This window comes from Polypterus senegalus, chromosome 15 (assembly GCF_016835505.1).
Source record: "Polypterus senegalus isolate Bchr_013 chromosome 15, ASM1683550v1, whole genome shotgun sequence".
In the NCBI taxonomy this organism is placed as follows: domain Eukaryota; kingdom Metazoa; phylum Chordata; class Cladistia; order Polypteriformes; family Polypteridae; genus Polypterus; species Polypterus senegalus.
The window spans coordinates 77,879,312-77,893,377 of NC_053168.1; the positions used below are offsets into that span (position 1 = coordinate 77,879,312).

A 14,066-nucleotide genomic window follows, 5' to 3' on the forward strand; every position below is an offset into this window, starting at 1 on the left:
AGGCATGAGATAGAGTAACAGAGAGAGCATCCTGATTGGTTTATCTGTTTATCTAAGTACTCCTATCAGTTTTCTCTGTGGGAGGGCTTTGCAGTTGACGTCTCGCTCTAATGTATCAGTTTAGTAGTATATTGTCCTGCATCACCACGGATGACTTTATGAAAAAAAAGATATAAAATGCATTTCACTTCAGATTATACAAAGATGTACCCCTGCCTTGTAGCAGTAAAAAGTAATGAAAGTGCTGCGTGTTGCACTGTTTGCAACAGTGATTTCTGCATTGTCATGGGTTAAACGATTATAAAAGACACACTGAGGTGAATTTAACAGGTGTCATTTGTTCATTATCATAGCTAATGTCCTTTGAACTAGCTGGTTAGCTGCCAAGGAGCTACGTCACGAGGCCAATCTCCCTGTAAACTCACGTAAAGTTTTGATAGAATTAAAATGACTCTATGACTTGAATAATACAGGATGGTGCAGGTAAACGGAAAATTTTCAATTGACATTCAATGCACGAATAAACACATTACAAAATAAATGTAATGATGAAATGTATTGTACAGGATATGCAATTAATGATGGTAATCAATATTCATTCTGATACCACCTAGACAAGCCTCAAAACGCCTGGAACCAAGTCCTTTGGAGTGATGAGACCAAAATTGAACTTTATGATCACAACCATAAACGCTATGTTTGGAGAGGATGTAACAAGGTCCATGACCTTGAGGAGGTCAAGTGCATCAGAAATAGTAAAGGGGAATTAATAGATACAGATAATGAAATAGTGGATGCCCTAAACCTACATTTTTCTGGGGTGTTTACAAGTGAACAAGTGGATAACCTCCCAGTGGTAAATGGGACTACTAAGGAGGTACTGAGGGATTTGGAAATTGTAGAGGGAGAAGTGCTGCTCAGATTAAATAAGATGAAATCAAACAAATCACCAGGACCAGATAATATTTACCCTTTCTTAAGGAGGCTAGAGAGTACATATATAAACCCTTGACACATAATTTTAGGAAGTCACTGAGCACTGGAGAGATTCCAAAAGACTGGAAATGGGTAAATACCATTCAATTATATACAAAGGGTGACAGGGCAGATCCAAGCAACTATAGGCCAGTAAGCTTAACATGCATCACAGGAAAATTAATGGAAGGAATTAATAAGGATAAGATTGAGCAACACATGGCAAGGACAGGAGTTATTCTGAACAGTCAGCATGGGTTCAGAAGACGGAGGTCGTGTTTTACTAACATGCTGGAATTCTATGAGAAGGCAACTAAAGGATATGATCAAAGTGGAGCTTATGATATTATTTATCTTGACTTTTAGAAAACATTTGATAAGGTGCCACATGAGAGGTTGGGCATCGAATTAGAAGAAGTGGGAGTTCAGGGTGATGTTTTAGATGGGTGCAGAATTGGCTCAGACACAGGAAGCAGAGGGTGATGGTGCGAGAAACCTCATCAGAACTGGCCGATGTTAAGAGTGGTGATCAGCAGGGGTCAGTGCTAGGGCCGCTGTTATTTTTAATATACTGTATATAAATGATTTAGATAGGAATATAAGTAACAAGCTGGTTAAGTTTGCAGATGATACCTAGATAGGTGGATTAGCAGATAATTTGGAATCCGTTATATCATTACAGAAGGACTTGGATAGCATACAGAATTGGGCAGATTTGTGGCAGATGAAATTTAATGTCAGTAAATGTAAAGTATTACACATAGGAAGTAAAAATGTTAGGTTTGAATACACAATGGGCGGTCAGAAAATCGAGAGTATACCTTATGAGAAGGATTTAGGAGTCATAGTGGGCTCTAAACTATTGATTTCCCGACAGTGTTAAGAAGCCATTAAGAAGGCTAACAGAATGTTAGGTTATATAGCACGATGTGTGGAGTACAAGTCCAAGGAGGTTCTGCTCAACCTTTATAATGCACTGGTGATGCCTCATCTTGAGTACTGTGTGCAGTTTTGGTCTCCAGGCTACAAAGAGGGCATAGGAGCGCTAGAAAAGGTCCAGAGAAGAGCGACTAGGCTGCTACAGGGGTTGGATTATGAGGAAAGATTAAAAGAGCTGAGCCTATACAGTTTAAGCAAAAGAAGATTAAGAGGTGACATGATTGAAGTGTTAAAAATTATGAAGGGAATTAGTGCAGTCGATCGAGACTGGTATTTTAAAATGAGCTCATCAAGAACATGGGGATCGATCTGTTCTTAACTCAATTTTTCTTTTTGTAAAATCTTGATTGCTTTGTATGGATTGTAATAAAATTAATAAAAAAAAAAGAACATGGGGACACAGTTGGAAACTTGTTAAGGGTAAATTTTACACAAACATTAGGAAGTTTTTCTTTACACAAAGAACGGTAGACACTAGGAATAAGCTACCAAGTAGTGTGGGAGACAGTAAGACTTTAGGAACTTTCAAAACTCGACTTGATGTTTTTTTGGAGGAAATATGTGGATAGGACTGGCAAGCTTTGTTGGGCTGAATGGCCTGTTCTCATCTAGAGTATTCTAATGGTTTAATGACGAAAAGTACACACCATCCCCACTGTGAAGCATGGAGCTGGGTCTCAGATGTTCTGGGAGTGTGTGAGCTACAGCAGCACAGGTAACTTAGTGAAAACTGATGGCAAGATGAATGCAGCATGTTACCGGAAAATATTGGAGGACAACTTGCATTTGTCAGTCTAGAAGCTGCGCATGGGGCGCACTTGGATCTTCCAACATGACAATGATCCAAAACACAAGGCCAAGTCAACACTTTGGTGGGTGCAACAGAAAAAAGTGAAGTGGCCATCGCAGTCCCCTGACCTCAATTCATTATGCCATTTTGGGGAGATCTCAAACGTGCAAGACAACCCAAGAATTTACAGGACCTTGGGGCTTTTCGCTAAGAAGAATGGGCAGTTCTATCACCTGAGAAAATCATGTGCCTCATCCACAACTATCACAAAAGACTGCATGCCATCATTGATGCTAATGTGGGCAATAAACAGGGTATTGCCTAAGGGTATGCAAACTTTTGAACAGCGACTATCATTATTTTCCTTATTACTGTGTTTTGTTTAATGGTTGTGCTGTTCTGTGATGACTCTTAGTTTAATATGGATTCCATTAAAAGTAAATTAAATGTCTGCCCAATCAGTCATCTTTTCTTAAACGTGTGGTACACATCTTACAAATTCTGCCAGGGTATGTAAACATATGAGCGCAACTGTATGTACAGTATATGATGAGTGTTTAATAGTTGAGGTTTGCGATTAAAGAAATTCTGTTCTTAAATATTCAGCCTTTGAGTGAAGCAACTCCTTGAAATGAGGTTATGCTGGTAGGGATGTCTAGTTTTGAGAATTTGGAAACTATGCTTCTAAAGTTGTGTTTTATGGAAAGTTTCCTCTGAACACCACCAATAATGTGGGTCACACAGCATGTACTGGATAAAAATGAATGAATATGTTCTTCAGCAAAAGTAATCCAAGGACATTGAATCTCACGTTGGAAAAAATATGTACTTTTTTTCTTCTCAGTATACATTTAAAATGTGTTTCACGGACCCAAACACCACACAAGGGTTAAAAGGTGGTCTGGAAAATGACAGGCACAGTGCTTTACGTCGCATCACAAATCAAACAGCAAGATGGTGCTTTGCTTTCAGTGACATGACCTACAAAAAGTCAACAACCTGCTGGAAGACAACTACTGCTTCATTGTTGTTCATTTCAAATGCGCTCTTTGGACTGCAAGTTCAAGTTTCAGTTGTTTTGTCGTGAAGTTGTTAAACGTGTTACTACGTTATTTCTATTGCACTGCCTCGCCTATCGACGAGCCCTGACATTAAATGTCAAGAAGACTGGATATAAACTCCTCGGAAACTGTCGACTCTTTTTTTCAATACTGTCCCACTGGAATTTTTCTTTTCAAAACCACAGTCGAAGTAATTTTGAAACGGCTTTGCAGAAAGTGCGATGATCGAGCAGGCAGCCCCAGCGCTGGGAGCAGCACCGAGCAGCACAGACGCTCCTGACGCTGCCCCCCCTTCGACCGGCTCTTCCGTGCAGCCCCTTCGCTACTGCTCCTCGGCGGCTGCTCGGCTATCTGATTGTTGTCATGGAGGAGCCAAGATGGCGGTTTTGGCCTATAGCCTAGGCAAGCGAGAGATTAACCAGCATTTTAGCATCAAGAATGCCAAGCTTCTTGCCTTCGTTGCTGTGGTGCTGCTCACTGCACTTCACTCCGTCCGTCTGTATTACGGAGGTAAGCATTGTGGGGTCGGGACGGCACAGGCTGCGAGATTTGTTGTGTACGAGTCTCCTTTGATTATTGCTGCAAAGAAATGTAATAATGTTTTCGTTTCGGTGGCCAGGGTTTTTTTTTAACTTGCAACTCCGAGGTGTAGGTACTGTTGATTGCTTTGTTCCATATTAGAATCGTTAGGTTCTACACCATCGGCAGCGCGCGCGCGCGCGCGCTCCGTCCAGCTGTCAAACGTTGACTGTCAGCAGGCGCGCCGACCACCTCTCCTTAAGACAATCCCTTAGTGAACTCTTGAGTGATTCGCCTTTTCTTTGGCACCAGGCTGCTCAACAGCACGATGAGCCCTGCCTGGAAGTGATCGCGAAGTGGGTAAGCCCGCGAGTCCCATGAAAGCTCCCCTCGGATGTCGAGCCCCCATCCCAGCAGCGATGACAGATGGTTCACCCGTTCCAGAGATAACAAGACGTTAACATTCATGTTCACAACCTTAGAAATACCACATATCCTCCCTATTAAAGCAGAGTTGGTTTACCTCTGACAGTAGACTTAATTAATCTCAGCCTTATCACTGGTGAGAGAAGTCATCTCCTTAAACAGATCACTCAGCAAGACTTTCCTTAAGTTCTCACCAGTTTATGGTTTTTGTGTGTACTATATCAACTGAAAATACCCCTTCAGTTCTAGGAGGTGAAGACTTACACATGTTTGATCAGTTCTGCTTCAGTCCCATGGCTGGAATCAACTATGTTTATATATTTGTTGATCCTTTTGATTAATTGATGTTTGGAATGAAAAACAAACTCACTGTTCACATGCCATGCCTGTGAAACAAAAATGGATATGGTAGTGGTAATGCATGTTGTGCTTCAATCTCAGTTCTTCATAGATCTTTCAAAAGAGTGAATCATACCTAACTTTTAATTAAATTGGTTTCTAATTAAGGTTATTCATAAATTTTTCAAAAGAAAAGTAGTTTGTTTCACAAGACTCTGGCCTTGGTAATCCAACATCGAACCGCTGTGCTTTATATTGCACTGTCATTAAAGCAAAATTAAATTGAGTTGAGGGTAGTTTGTTTGATAAGTTTATTAAAAATAATATAGATGTGTGCTACAGGCAGTGCCGGTGTGTTCTAAGCCAAGCTTATTAGTGTGCCAACCAGCTGTTCGGTTGCTAACCCGTGTGCCTGTCCCCACCCATATTATCTCCACCCTAGGTGAATGCCTAATTTGCCTTAATGATGCCACTGCCCTTGGCTACAGCATGCCTACTGCTGGAATCCAAAATGCCAATCTCTTTGTCTGCAGTATTATATCTCAAGTATATCTCAGGCTAGCTATTTCAGCTCTTTAACTACAATTGCTCTTTGCATTCCATTGTGTGTGCCACCTGATGTCAGCTATAGGCCCCTGAAATGAACGCCTTTATGCATTCTTTGAATGCTTCTTTTCCAATAACATTTCATTTGCTGAACGCATATCCCCCCAGTATGTATTTCCCAGGTGTTTTCTGCTTTCGTAACAGAATGTTAAAATTGTCACTGTAATAATTACTCGTGCTTTGCAAAAAGAGGAAAAAAAACTCTTATTCAAAAATAAGTGGCTGAAACTGAAGATATGGAAATTTACAACAAACCCTTCATAAAACCTGAGAGCATCACAGAGCAGGACAGCTATAACAGTAAGAAAAATGTGAATGTACAGATCCAAGTGTAAAAATGCCCTGCCTTACGCAGTATAGTTGTTTTATCTCAATGTGAAAAGTTAAGTTATATATTGTAACACAGTACTGAGTGAGGGAAATGAAAGCTGACTCCATTGCATAGTGCTGCCCTGATAGCAAGCAAACATTGTAGACAACAGAAAAGTAAACACACAAGGCAGATGTTGGTCCACAACTGTGCCTAACTCACTAAATATCCTTAAAACAAGCATGCTTCTGTGATCCTGCTTACTAGGGCTCTTAAACAAACTTGAGTTTCACCTTACAAAGAAGACATTTTGTTGTAATGACAAGCTGAAAATGAGCCAATTTTTGCTTTTTTTCTGTGTGAAACATTCTTTTTGGCCAGTTTTGTCATCTGACGTTCATATAGTCCACATATGTGCACATCTTTAGCATGTAGTTCATGTGCTTACTTTATGTCTCCTGTGTAAATTAGTAGAAGGGGAGTTTATGCAGCAAATGACATTTGACATTTAGAAGAGATGATTTCTGTGAGGCAAGTCATTTTCTGTAAATGCATTCAGTTGGAAGCCACCCATCCCACCCACTTTTGCTGCAAAACTAAAAGAGACAAACCCACAACACCCACACCCTCAGGAAATATCATCCATCCATCCTAACTACAGGGTCACGGAGGTCTGCTGGAGCCAATCCTAGCCAACACAGGGCACAAGGCAGGAAACAAACCCCGGGCAGGGCGCCGGCCCACTGCAGCAGGAAATATCAGGGATTTAAAAAAAGATTTGAAGAAGAAAAATTCTGATTGAATTTGTCAGTCAAGCTTGCCGCTCTGTCAGAGAATTTAGACTTCACCTGACATTTTGTTGCTTTAAATTATTAAATTATACAGGTACTAAAAACTGCTTCTTATCTACATAAATATTTTAAACATGCTAGCAACTAAAAGTTAGTGATGTGTACGATTTCAAGTAACATCTGATCCTTACTATCTTACTTATATTTTCATAAGCACATTTACACAAAATTCTGTTTTATTTTGTTTTAACATACCTTAAGAAATGGTCATGTTAGATGTATATACAAAGGAGCTATATTTTAGGTACATTTACCTGGTAATCATTTAGTCCTGCATAGAGCCTCCCAAATTTGTCTGGAAATGGTATGAGCATGTTGTTGAATGGGAGGTGTATGGTTGTTGATACAAACGGATTAAAAGTAGCTGAAAATGGCACCGATTAGGTTTTTTGTCTGCTCTCAATGTCTAGTCTCCTTGTATTCTATGCATGTTTGATAGGAATGAAGTTTAGTGAATAATGTAGTCTTTTTACTTTCATGTTATTTAAGTATTCCTCACAAAATTTTTGTACCATTTTTAACATTTGGTTTATGGACTCTTCAGTAACGCTTGTAATCAGACCAACTAAACACATTACCGTTTTTGCAAGAGCGAAGTACTGGACTATACAATGTGCAGTATAAGGTTCTTTATTTGCTTTTGTGGAGCCACTGAACAATTTTGGTATACTCTTAGTAATATACAATCCAGGCAATTGGGATAAAAGGAATTTAATTTGCTAAGCTATTTAGTTTTACCTTCTCATATTTAATAAAAAGGCTCTCCATTGAGGTATTATATATACTCAAATTAATTATAAGAATAGAGACAAAACAGAAAGCCTAATTTAATGAATTATCAAAATATTTCTATTGAGAAAGCATTAGTAAAATCATAGCATTTATTGAGTTCGTTCAGTTATAATGATAATAATTAATTCTTTACATCTACATAGCAATTTTCACACTACTCAAAGTGCTTTGCATACTCCATGCAGTAAGGACCCAGGACACAAACCCATGTTCTCCTTACTGTGAGGCAGCAGCACTACCACTGCACCAAAATAAAAAAAAGCCAGTTGTTCATCAGGTTTTGTATCCGTTCACAATCAAGGGTGTGTTTAATATTACTTACAGTGTAAACAACAAGTGTATAATTTAGTTAAAAAAAAAAATCTGTTGCTCTCATTCAGTGTCTCTAGTTTAATTTTCCTCAAGTTTTTTTATGAATACATTTTTAAATATCTTTATTTTTTTATTTATGTTAAAGATCATTCGGTAAAAGTTTTGAAATTATTGTTTTGTTATTTTTTATTTTTGTAAGTTATTTATTTATTTTAGCAGATGATGACACATGTAACTGGCTTCTTTCCAGTGGACGATTCCTTGGAGAGAGTGTGTGGCAACCTTATGGTTGCATGATGCATAAATATAAGCGCAGGTGAGTACTTTTAACATTCAGGTAGTGGGTACATGTGTGAAAAGTCCGATATAAAGATATTTTAAGACACTGCAACATGTTATGTGGTTACTGGTGGGAAGTTTTTTTTATTTTTTGTTTTCGTTTGCATGTTTTCCTGGCATTTTCTTGTATGTTAGGTTAATTGTTAAGTTATTGTGTGTGTGTTTTTTTCCATTCCTGCCAGCAACTCATCATTTCACCCTGATTAAGTTATTTTAAGTTCATCAAACCAGTTGTTCCTGTGTGTAATTTGGGTGACAAAGACATTATATAAATAAAGACAGCATTTCCTGGAGGAAAGAACTGCTGCTGCAGTACAGGATGAAGGTTATCATCTAAACGTTTTAAGATAGTTTGTAACCTTTTGTATTAAGGGAGTGAAGAGTATAGGTGGTAATTGCCATGTAGTCCACAATACAGTATTTATCCAGACTTTACTATCAGTCTTATTTTCTATTATTCCTTGTTATACATGGTATTGTTTTTCATGTCATAAATACCAAACTGCTTTCAGCTTTCTGTACTTTGTCTTTATATGTAGAGTGATTGAAGTAATAAGGTACATTTTTTTAAAGCACCAAGCAATCAGAAGTTTGCCATGTGCTCCTATTTGCCAGGTTTGTTAAGACTGAGGATGCAAGCTCCATCCAATAGTAGAGAACAGTACGTAAAGTAAGGCATTCTTGGTTGATAAATGGCCTATAAACAAGGATGTTGAGCTTTTGTATGTTTGAATATACTCTTAGACACCAAAGTAATATTTAAGTCTGAGATATATTTAAAACTTTGTACTGTACATATTTATCCTAGTAACGTTTGATAATATAGTGTTTTTGTTTCTACATTTTCAGATTTTAAGTATGCAGTCCTTTAACATATTGCAATTTGTTGTTCATTTATTTATTTTAAATCCACTAGGGCAAAATGTTAGATACTAGTAAGATACTAAGCATTTTAAAAAAGTAATAATTTGAATCTATTTTTTTTATTAGATATGAAGATTTTGTAATATATCTTGACATGTATAAATGCATATACAGATACATCCAAGAAGAATGAGTGAGGATTTCCACGTTATCTTTTGTTACCGTACCCATACTGCACCCCAAATTTTCAGTAACGTGATTGCACTAACTTGAAAATCCACCAGGTGGAGCAGTGAAGGGTATACTGTACATGGCTGCTACTACTGGCAATCCAGTTTGTGGAGTAGCTGAAAGGTTTAAATGGTGCATAGTCTGCAAATCCAGGTCCAGAGTCAGCTACTGTCTTTTCTTAAATTAGGAAATTTAAGAAGAACACTGTTTAGACATTTATTGGTTTAAAGAGTTATTATTCTGTAGCATGTGAATATGACATTCACTTTTCAGGCGTACATCCTCATAGAGTAAATTTCTTTTGTTGAAAATCCAAGTAGTAATAAACTATATTTAAAAGTGCCTTTTAAGCCGTTCAAGGGCACATTACAAGATAAAGCCATAAAACGGTGTCAACACTGTTGATAAATATTCTGTGAAAATATGCACAACTGAATTCCATACTTTTTGTAAATATTATGCACCAGTAACGGCGCTCTGCAGAATAACGTGCATTGAATCCACTTGACTTGAGCATTCATAGTTTTCATCCTCTTTCTCTGTACATTTAGCATTCGTTTGCTCAGAGGTTGATCTGCTTGCTGCTTCTTGAGCAGCTCTTCTTTTCTCTACCCTAGCGGCCCGCTTCTTCTCTTCTTTTGTTGGCATCTTTTCTTGTTAAAACTGATTAAGTCCGTGTTTGTGTTGCAATTACTATTAAATTTTCACTTAAGCTGGCACTTAAGTCTTCAATCTGCCTCAAGAATGATTTAAGGTATAAAGAGGTAGGGGAAGTGACAGCAAAGGTGGTAAGAATGAGAACAGCTGGCCACTGCCGAGAGTTGATTCTACAATAAAATAAAAATAAAAAGAAGAATAACCTTGGAGGTCAATCATCACACCGAAAGTGGATAGTAGATGCCACGTAGTATATGTGTACCAAATTTCAGGTCAGTAGTTCAAACGATTTTGCAAGTTAGAGGTAATTAAAAATCCTGGACAGACAAACAGAGAGCCATGGTAGCATATTAAATAAGAAGATCAGAAGTTCCTGTATAATATGTTATCCTTTTCTAATACATACTATACAGTAGTAAGAACATAACTTACCGTTTGTGACAAAGAAGGGTATTTATATTTTCCTCTGCTAGATAGTAATATTTATATAAAATCATGTGTTTAAGCAACAAAACATCACATGGGGTTGTTTTGGAAACATTTTGACATTGTTTTTTCTAACATTATTGTTCTTAGAGTGGTAATGGCTAATGGACTACTATAACACATTGCACCCAGGCGCTTGAAACACTAATCAACGCATTACCTGTTGTTCTGTCTTGTACACACCTGCAAATCACCTACACAGTATACATAATGGATATTGAAAAGGACTTATTAGCACTGCTGCATTGGAATGCCAAACACAGTCATTGTCTGAGTAAAGTGTGTATGTTCTCCCATGTAAACCAACGTTTCCTTCCACTTCCACAAACACATGCATAAATACTAAATTAAAAGGTTACTGGTGCCGACATTCTGCAGTCCTGATGGTTTTTTTTTTTAAGTGTAATATCTTTTCATTTGTGACCTTTATTGTGGTCTAGGGCTGGGGACCCACTGTGACTGCAGGCATCAGACAGCTAACACTAATTTATAGTGATAGTTACAATACAGTTATAATTTTACTAAACATAAACATAAAAACTTAATTTAGTTAACTAAAATCAATGGACTGGCCTAATATAATCACACAATTTAATGAAACCAAAGTATAAAAATTATCTTTAAACATTTCATCTTGATTCCGATTTACTGCGTAATCTGCAATCAGTGCAAATAATTCAATGGTACCATTCAGTCAAAGCACAAGTTCTTCCCAGCCGGCGTCTGGCTATGAAGATCCTGAAAGTAAACCAGAAACAAATGTGAAGAGTGTCATTAATTAAGTCATAGATGGTGAAGGACAAAATTTTTAAACTTTTCACATGAACTTTCAGCTGTAAGCCCATATACTTAGCTCTGAAAAAGCTCTTTCACACTTCACAATAATAGTAATAATTCACTAATAATGAGGAACACTTTCACCAACTCCATTTTACCAGAAAGTAGCTCATTATTTTCTTTTATGAGCCCAGAGTACATGTCTGTCAGCTGTGACAATCACTAATGTGATTTTTTTTTTTTCCCTGAGCTTCCACTTATACAGGCTGTATAGTTTAGTAACATGTTCACTATTCATTGGCATGCCTCAGGAAATGTGTATCCTGTTCTCTCTCTGCTTTATCAAAAGTAAATATACCTAGCATGTTTTAACTCTCTTGCCTAGCCAATTTTAATTATTTGAGCAATTGATTCAACAATACATGCACATGTCTTTCTTTTCAAGTAGTTTGTCCCTTCTTATGTATAAAACACAGCATCCTGTAGACTGCAAGAGGTTCAGTTTTTTTTGCAGGTACAAAAGCTGTGTTGAACAGGAATTTCACTTTGAAATGCGTATTTTCTGGCAACACAAGGATACCTCTTCCAGTTGGTGTTTGTTTCATCACTGAAGTATTTTTATGTGCCTCACACGCTTTGTAGCTCACAATGTCATTCTGCATTCTAAGCATTTCTGTCCTACGATTCATGCACCTAAAAACAAAGGATCACTTTTATCTGTGGTTTCTGCATGCTTTCTGCCTACAATGCAAGTACATTCTCTGAACTGGTTCAAATACTGTTCCCTCCATACCATTATCATTGCTGTCACTGGCCTTTGGCAGATCCTTCATATTTACGCAGCTGAAAGAGTTCCTTCTATTTATTTGTAAAGAGTTTTTCCATTTATTTTTGTCATAATACTAATTGTAAATCGTGATTCCTTTCCCATCTAACTGGTGCTGAAGTCGCAATGGAACTGCCCCACTGGTTCCCTCTCCTTTTATAACTCCATAACGAATTAGTGTATTCATTCTTGTCTTATTTACGTTGTGATAAGCAACAATATGATTTAGTTTTGATGTTCTGCACTTGCCTTCACTGAAGTAGTTGTTTTGAAGGCTAACACTATTAGATAGATAGATAGATAGATAGTGTGACAGATAGGGGGCGCTGTTGTCCACTTGAACCCTCAGACAATACGTCAGACACCAGATAAAAGTCCAAGTATAATTTTAATTTGAACAAATATGTGCACAAAGCACCCTCCACACGACTATACTCATAAATAATCCACAATAATCAATAAAATCCTCCAGTCTCCCAAATGCGTTGCCACCCTTCCTCCCAGCTCAGCTCAACGACTGGGATCTCCCACAGTCCTTTTATATTCTCTGACCCGGAAGTGTTTCTGATTCTACAGTCCACGTGACTTCCTATCACTTCCGGGTCAGATCAAAAGTCCTCTTCTTCATCCCGGAAGTACGTCATTTCCCCTGTCGCTGTGAATAATACTTCCGGTTTATAGGGCATGTAAGAGTTTCTGGGCCTCCCTGCAGCGTCCTCTGTTGGCCCCCAAGGTATCCAGCAGGGCTGTAAAGGAAAACTCCAATGTCCATGATTCCCTGCTGGCATTCGGCGCAGATACTTTATTGATCCCAAGGGGAAATTCACATACTCCAGCGGCAGCATACTGATTTAAAAAAAAAAAAAAATATTAAATTAAAGATTGATAAAAATGCAGTTATATCAGACAATAACTTTGTATAATGTTAAGATTTACAACCCCCCCAACCCCCCCGCCCCCCGGGTGGAATTGAAGAGTCGCATAGTATGGCAGAAGAACGGTCTCCTCAGTCTGTCAGTGGAGCAGGACAGTGACAGCAGTCTGTCGCTAAAGCTGCTCCTGTGTCTGGAGATGATCCTGTTTAGTGGATGCAGTGGTTTCTCTCGTGGTTGACAGGAGCCTGCTCAGCGTCCATCGCTCTGCCACAGATGTCAAACTGTCCTGCTCCATACCTACAATAAAGCCTGCCTTCCTCACCAGTTTGTCCAGGTGTGAGGCGTCCTTCTTTTTTATGCTGCCTCCCCAGCGCACCACCGTGTAGAAGAGGGTGCTCGTCACAACCGTCTGATAGAACATCTGTACCATCTTATTGCAGATGTTGAAGGATGCCAGCATTCTAAGGAATTATAGTTGGCTCTGTCCTCTCTTGTACAGAGCATCAGTATTGGCAGTCCAGTCCAATTTATCATCCAGCTGCACTCCCAGGTATTTATAGGTCTGTCCCCTCTGCACACAGTCACCTCTGATGATCATGGGGTCAATGAGGGGCCTGGGTCTCCTAAAATCCACCACCAGCTCTTTAGTTTTGCTGGTGTTCAGTTGTAGGTGGTTTGAGTCGCACCATTTAACAAAGTCCTTGATTAGGTTCCTATACTCCTCCTTCTGCCCACTCCTGATGCAGCCCACGATAGCAGTGTCATCAGCGAACTTTTGCACGTGGCAGGACTCCGAGTTGTATTGGAAGTCCGATGTATATAGGCTGAACAGGACCGGAGAAAGTACAGTCCCCTGCGGCACTCCTGTTTTGCTGACCACAATGTCAGACCTGCAGTTCCCGAGATGCACATACTGAGGTCTGTCTGTAAGATAGCCCACGATCCATGCCACCAGGTAGGAATCTACTCCAATCTCTGTCAGTTTGTCCCCAAGGAGCAGAGGTTGGATGGTGTTGAAGGCGCTAGAGAAGTCCAGAAACATAATTCTTACAGCACCACTGCCTCTGTCCAAGTGGGAAAGGGATTGGTGT

The 14,066-nt window shown here is 38.8% G+C and overlaps 1 protein-coding gene across 2 annotated transcripts in view; it reads left to right on the forward strand.

Annotated features, from left to right (window-relative positions):
• Window positions 1–3,694: 3,694 nt before the first annotated feature.
• Window positions 3,695–14,066, forward strand: part of casd1 (CAS1 domain containing 1) — a 59,775-nt gene continuing 49,403 nt past the window's right edge. The window contains exons 1-2 of one of the 2 annotated variants that reach the window (XM_039736705.1): window positions 3,695–4,275; window positions 8,137–8,236. In XM_039736705.1, coding sequence (XP_039592639.1) covers window positions 3,987–4,275; window positions 8,137–8,236 — 389 coding nt within the window. In that variant the 5' untranslated portion in view covers window positions 3,695–3,986. The remainder of the gene's footprint in view (window positions 4,276–8,136; window positions 8,237–14,066) is intronic. The other variant, XM_039736706.1, reaches the window with a different exon arrangement.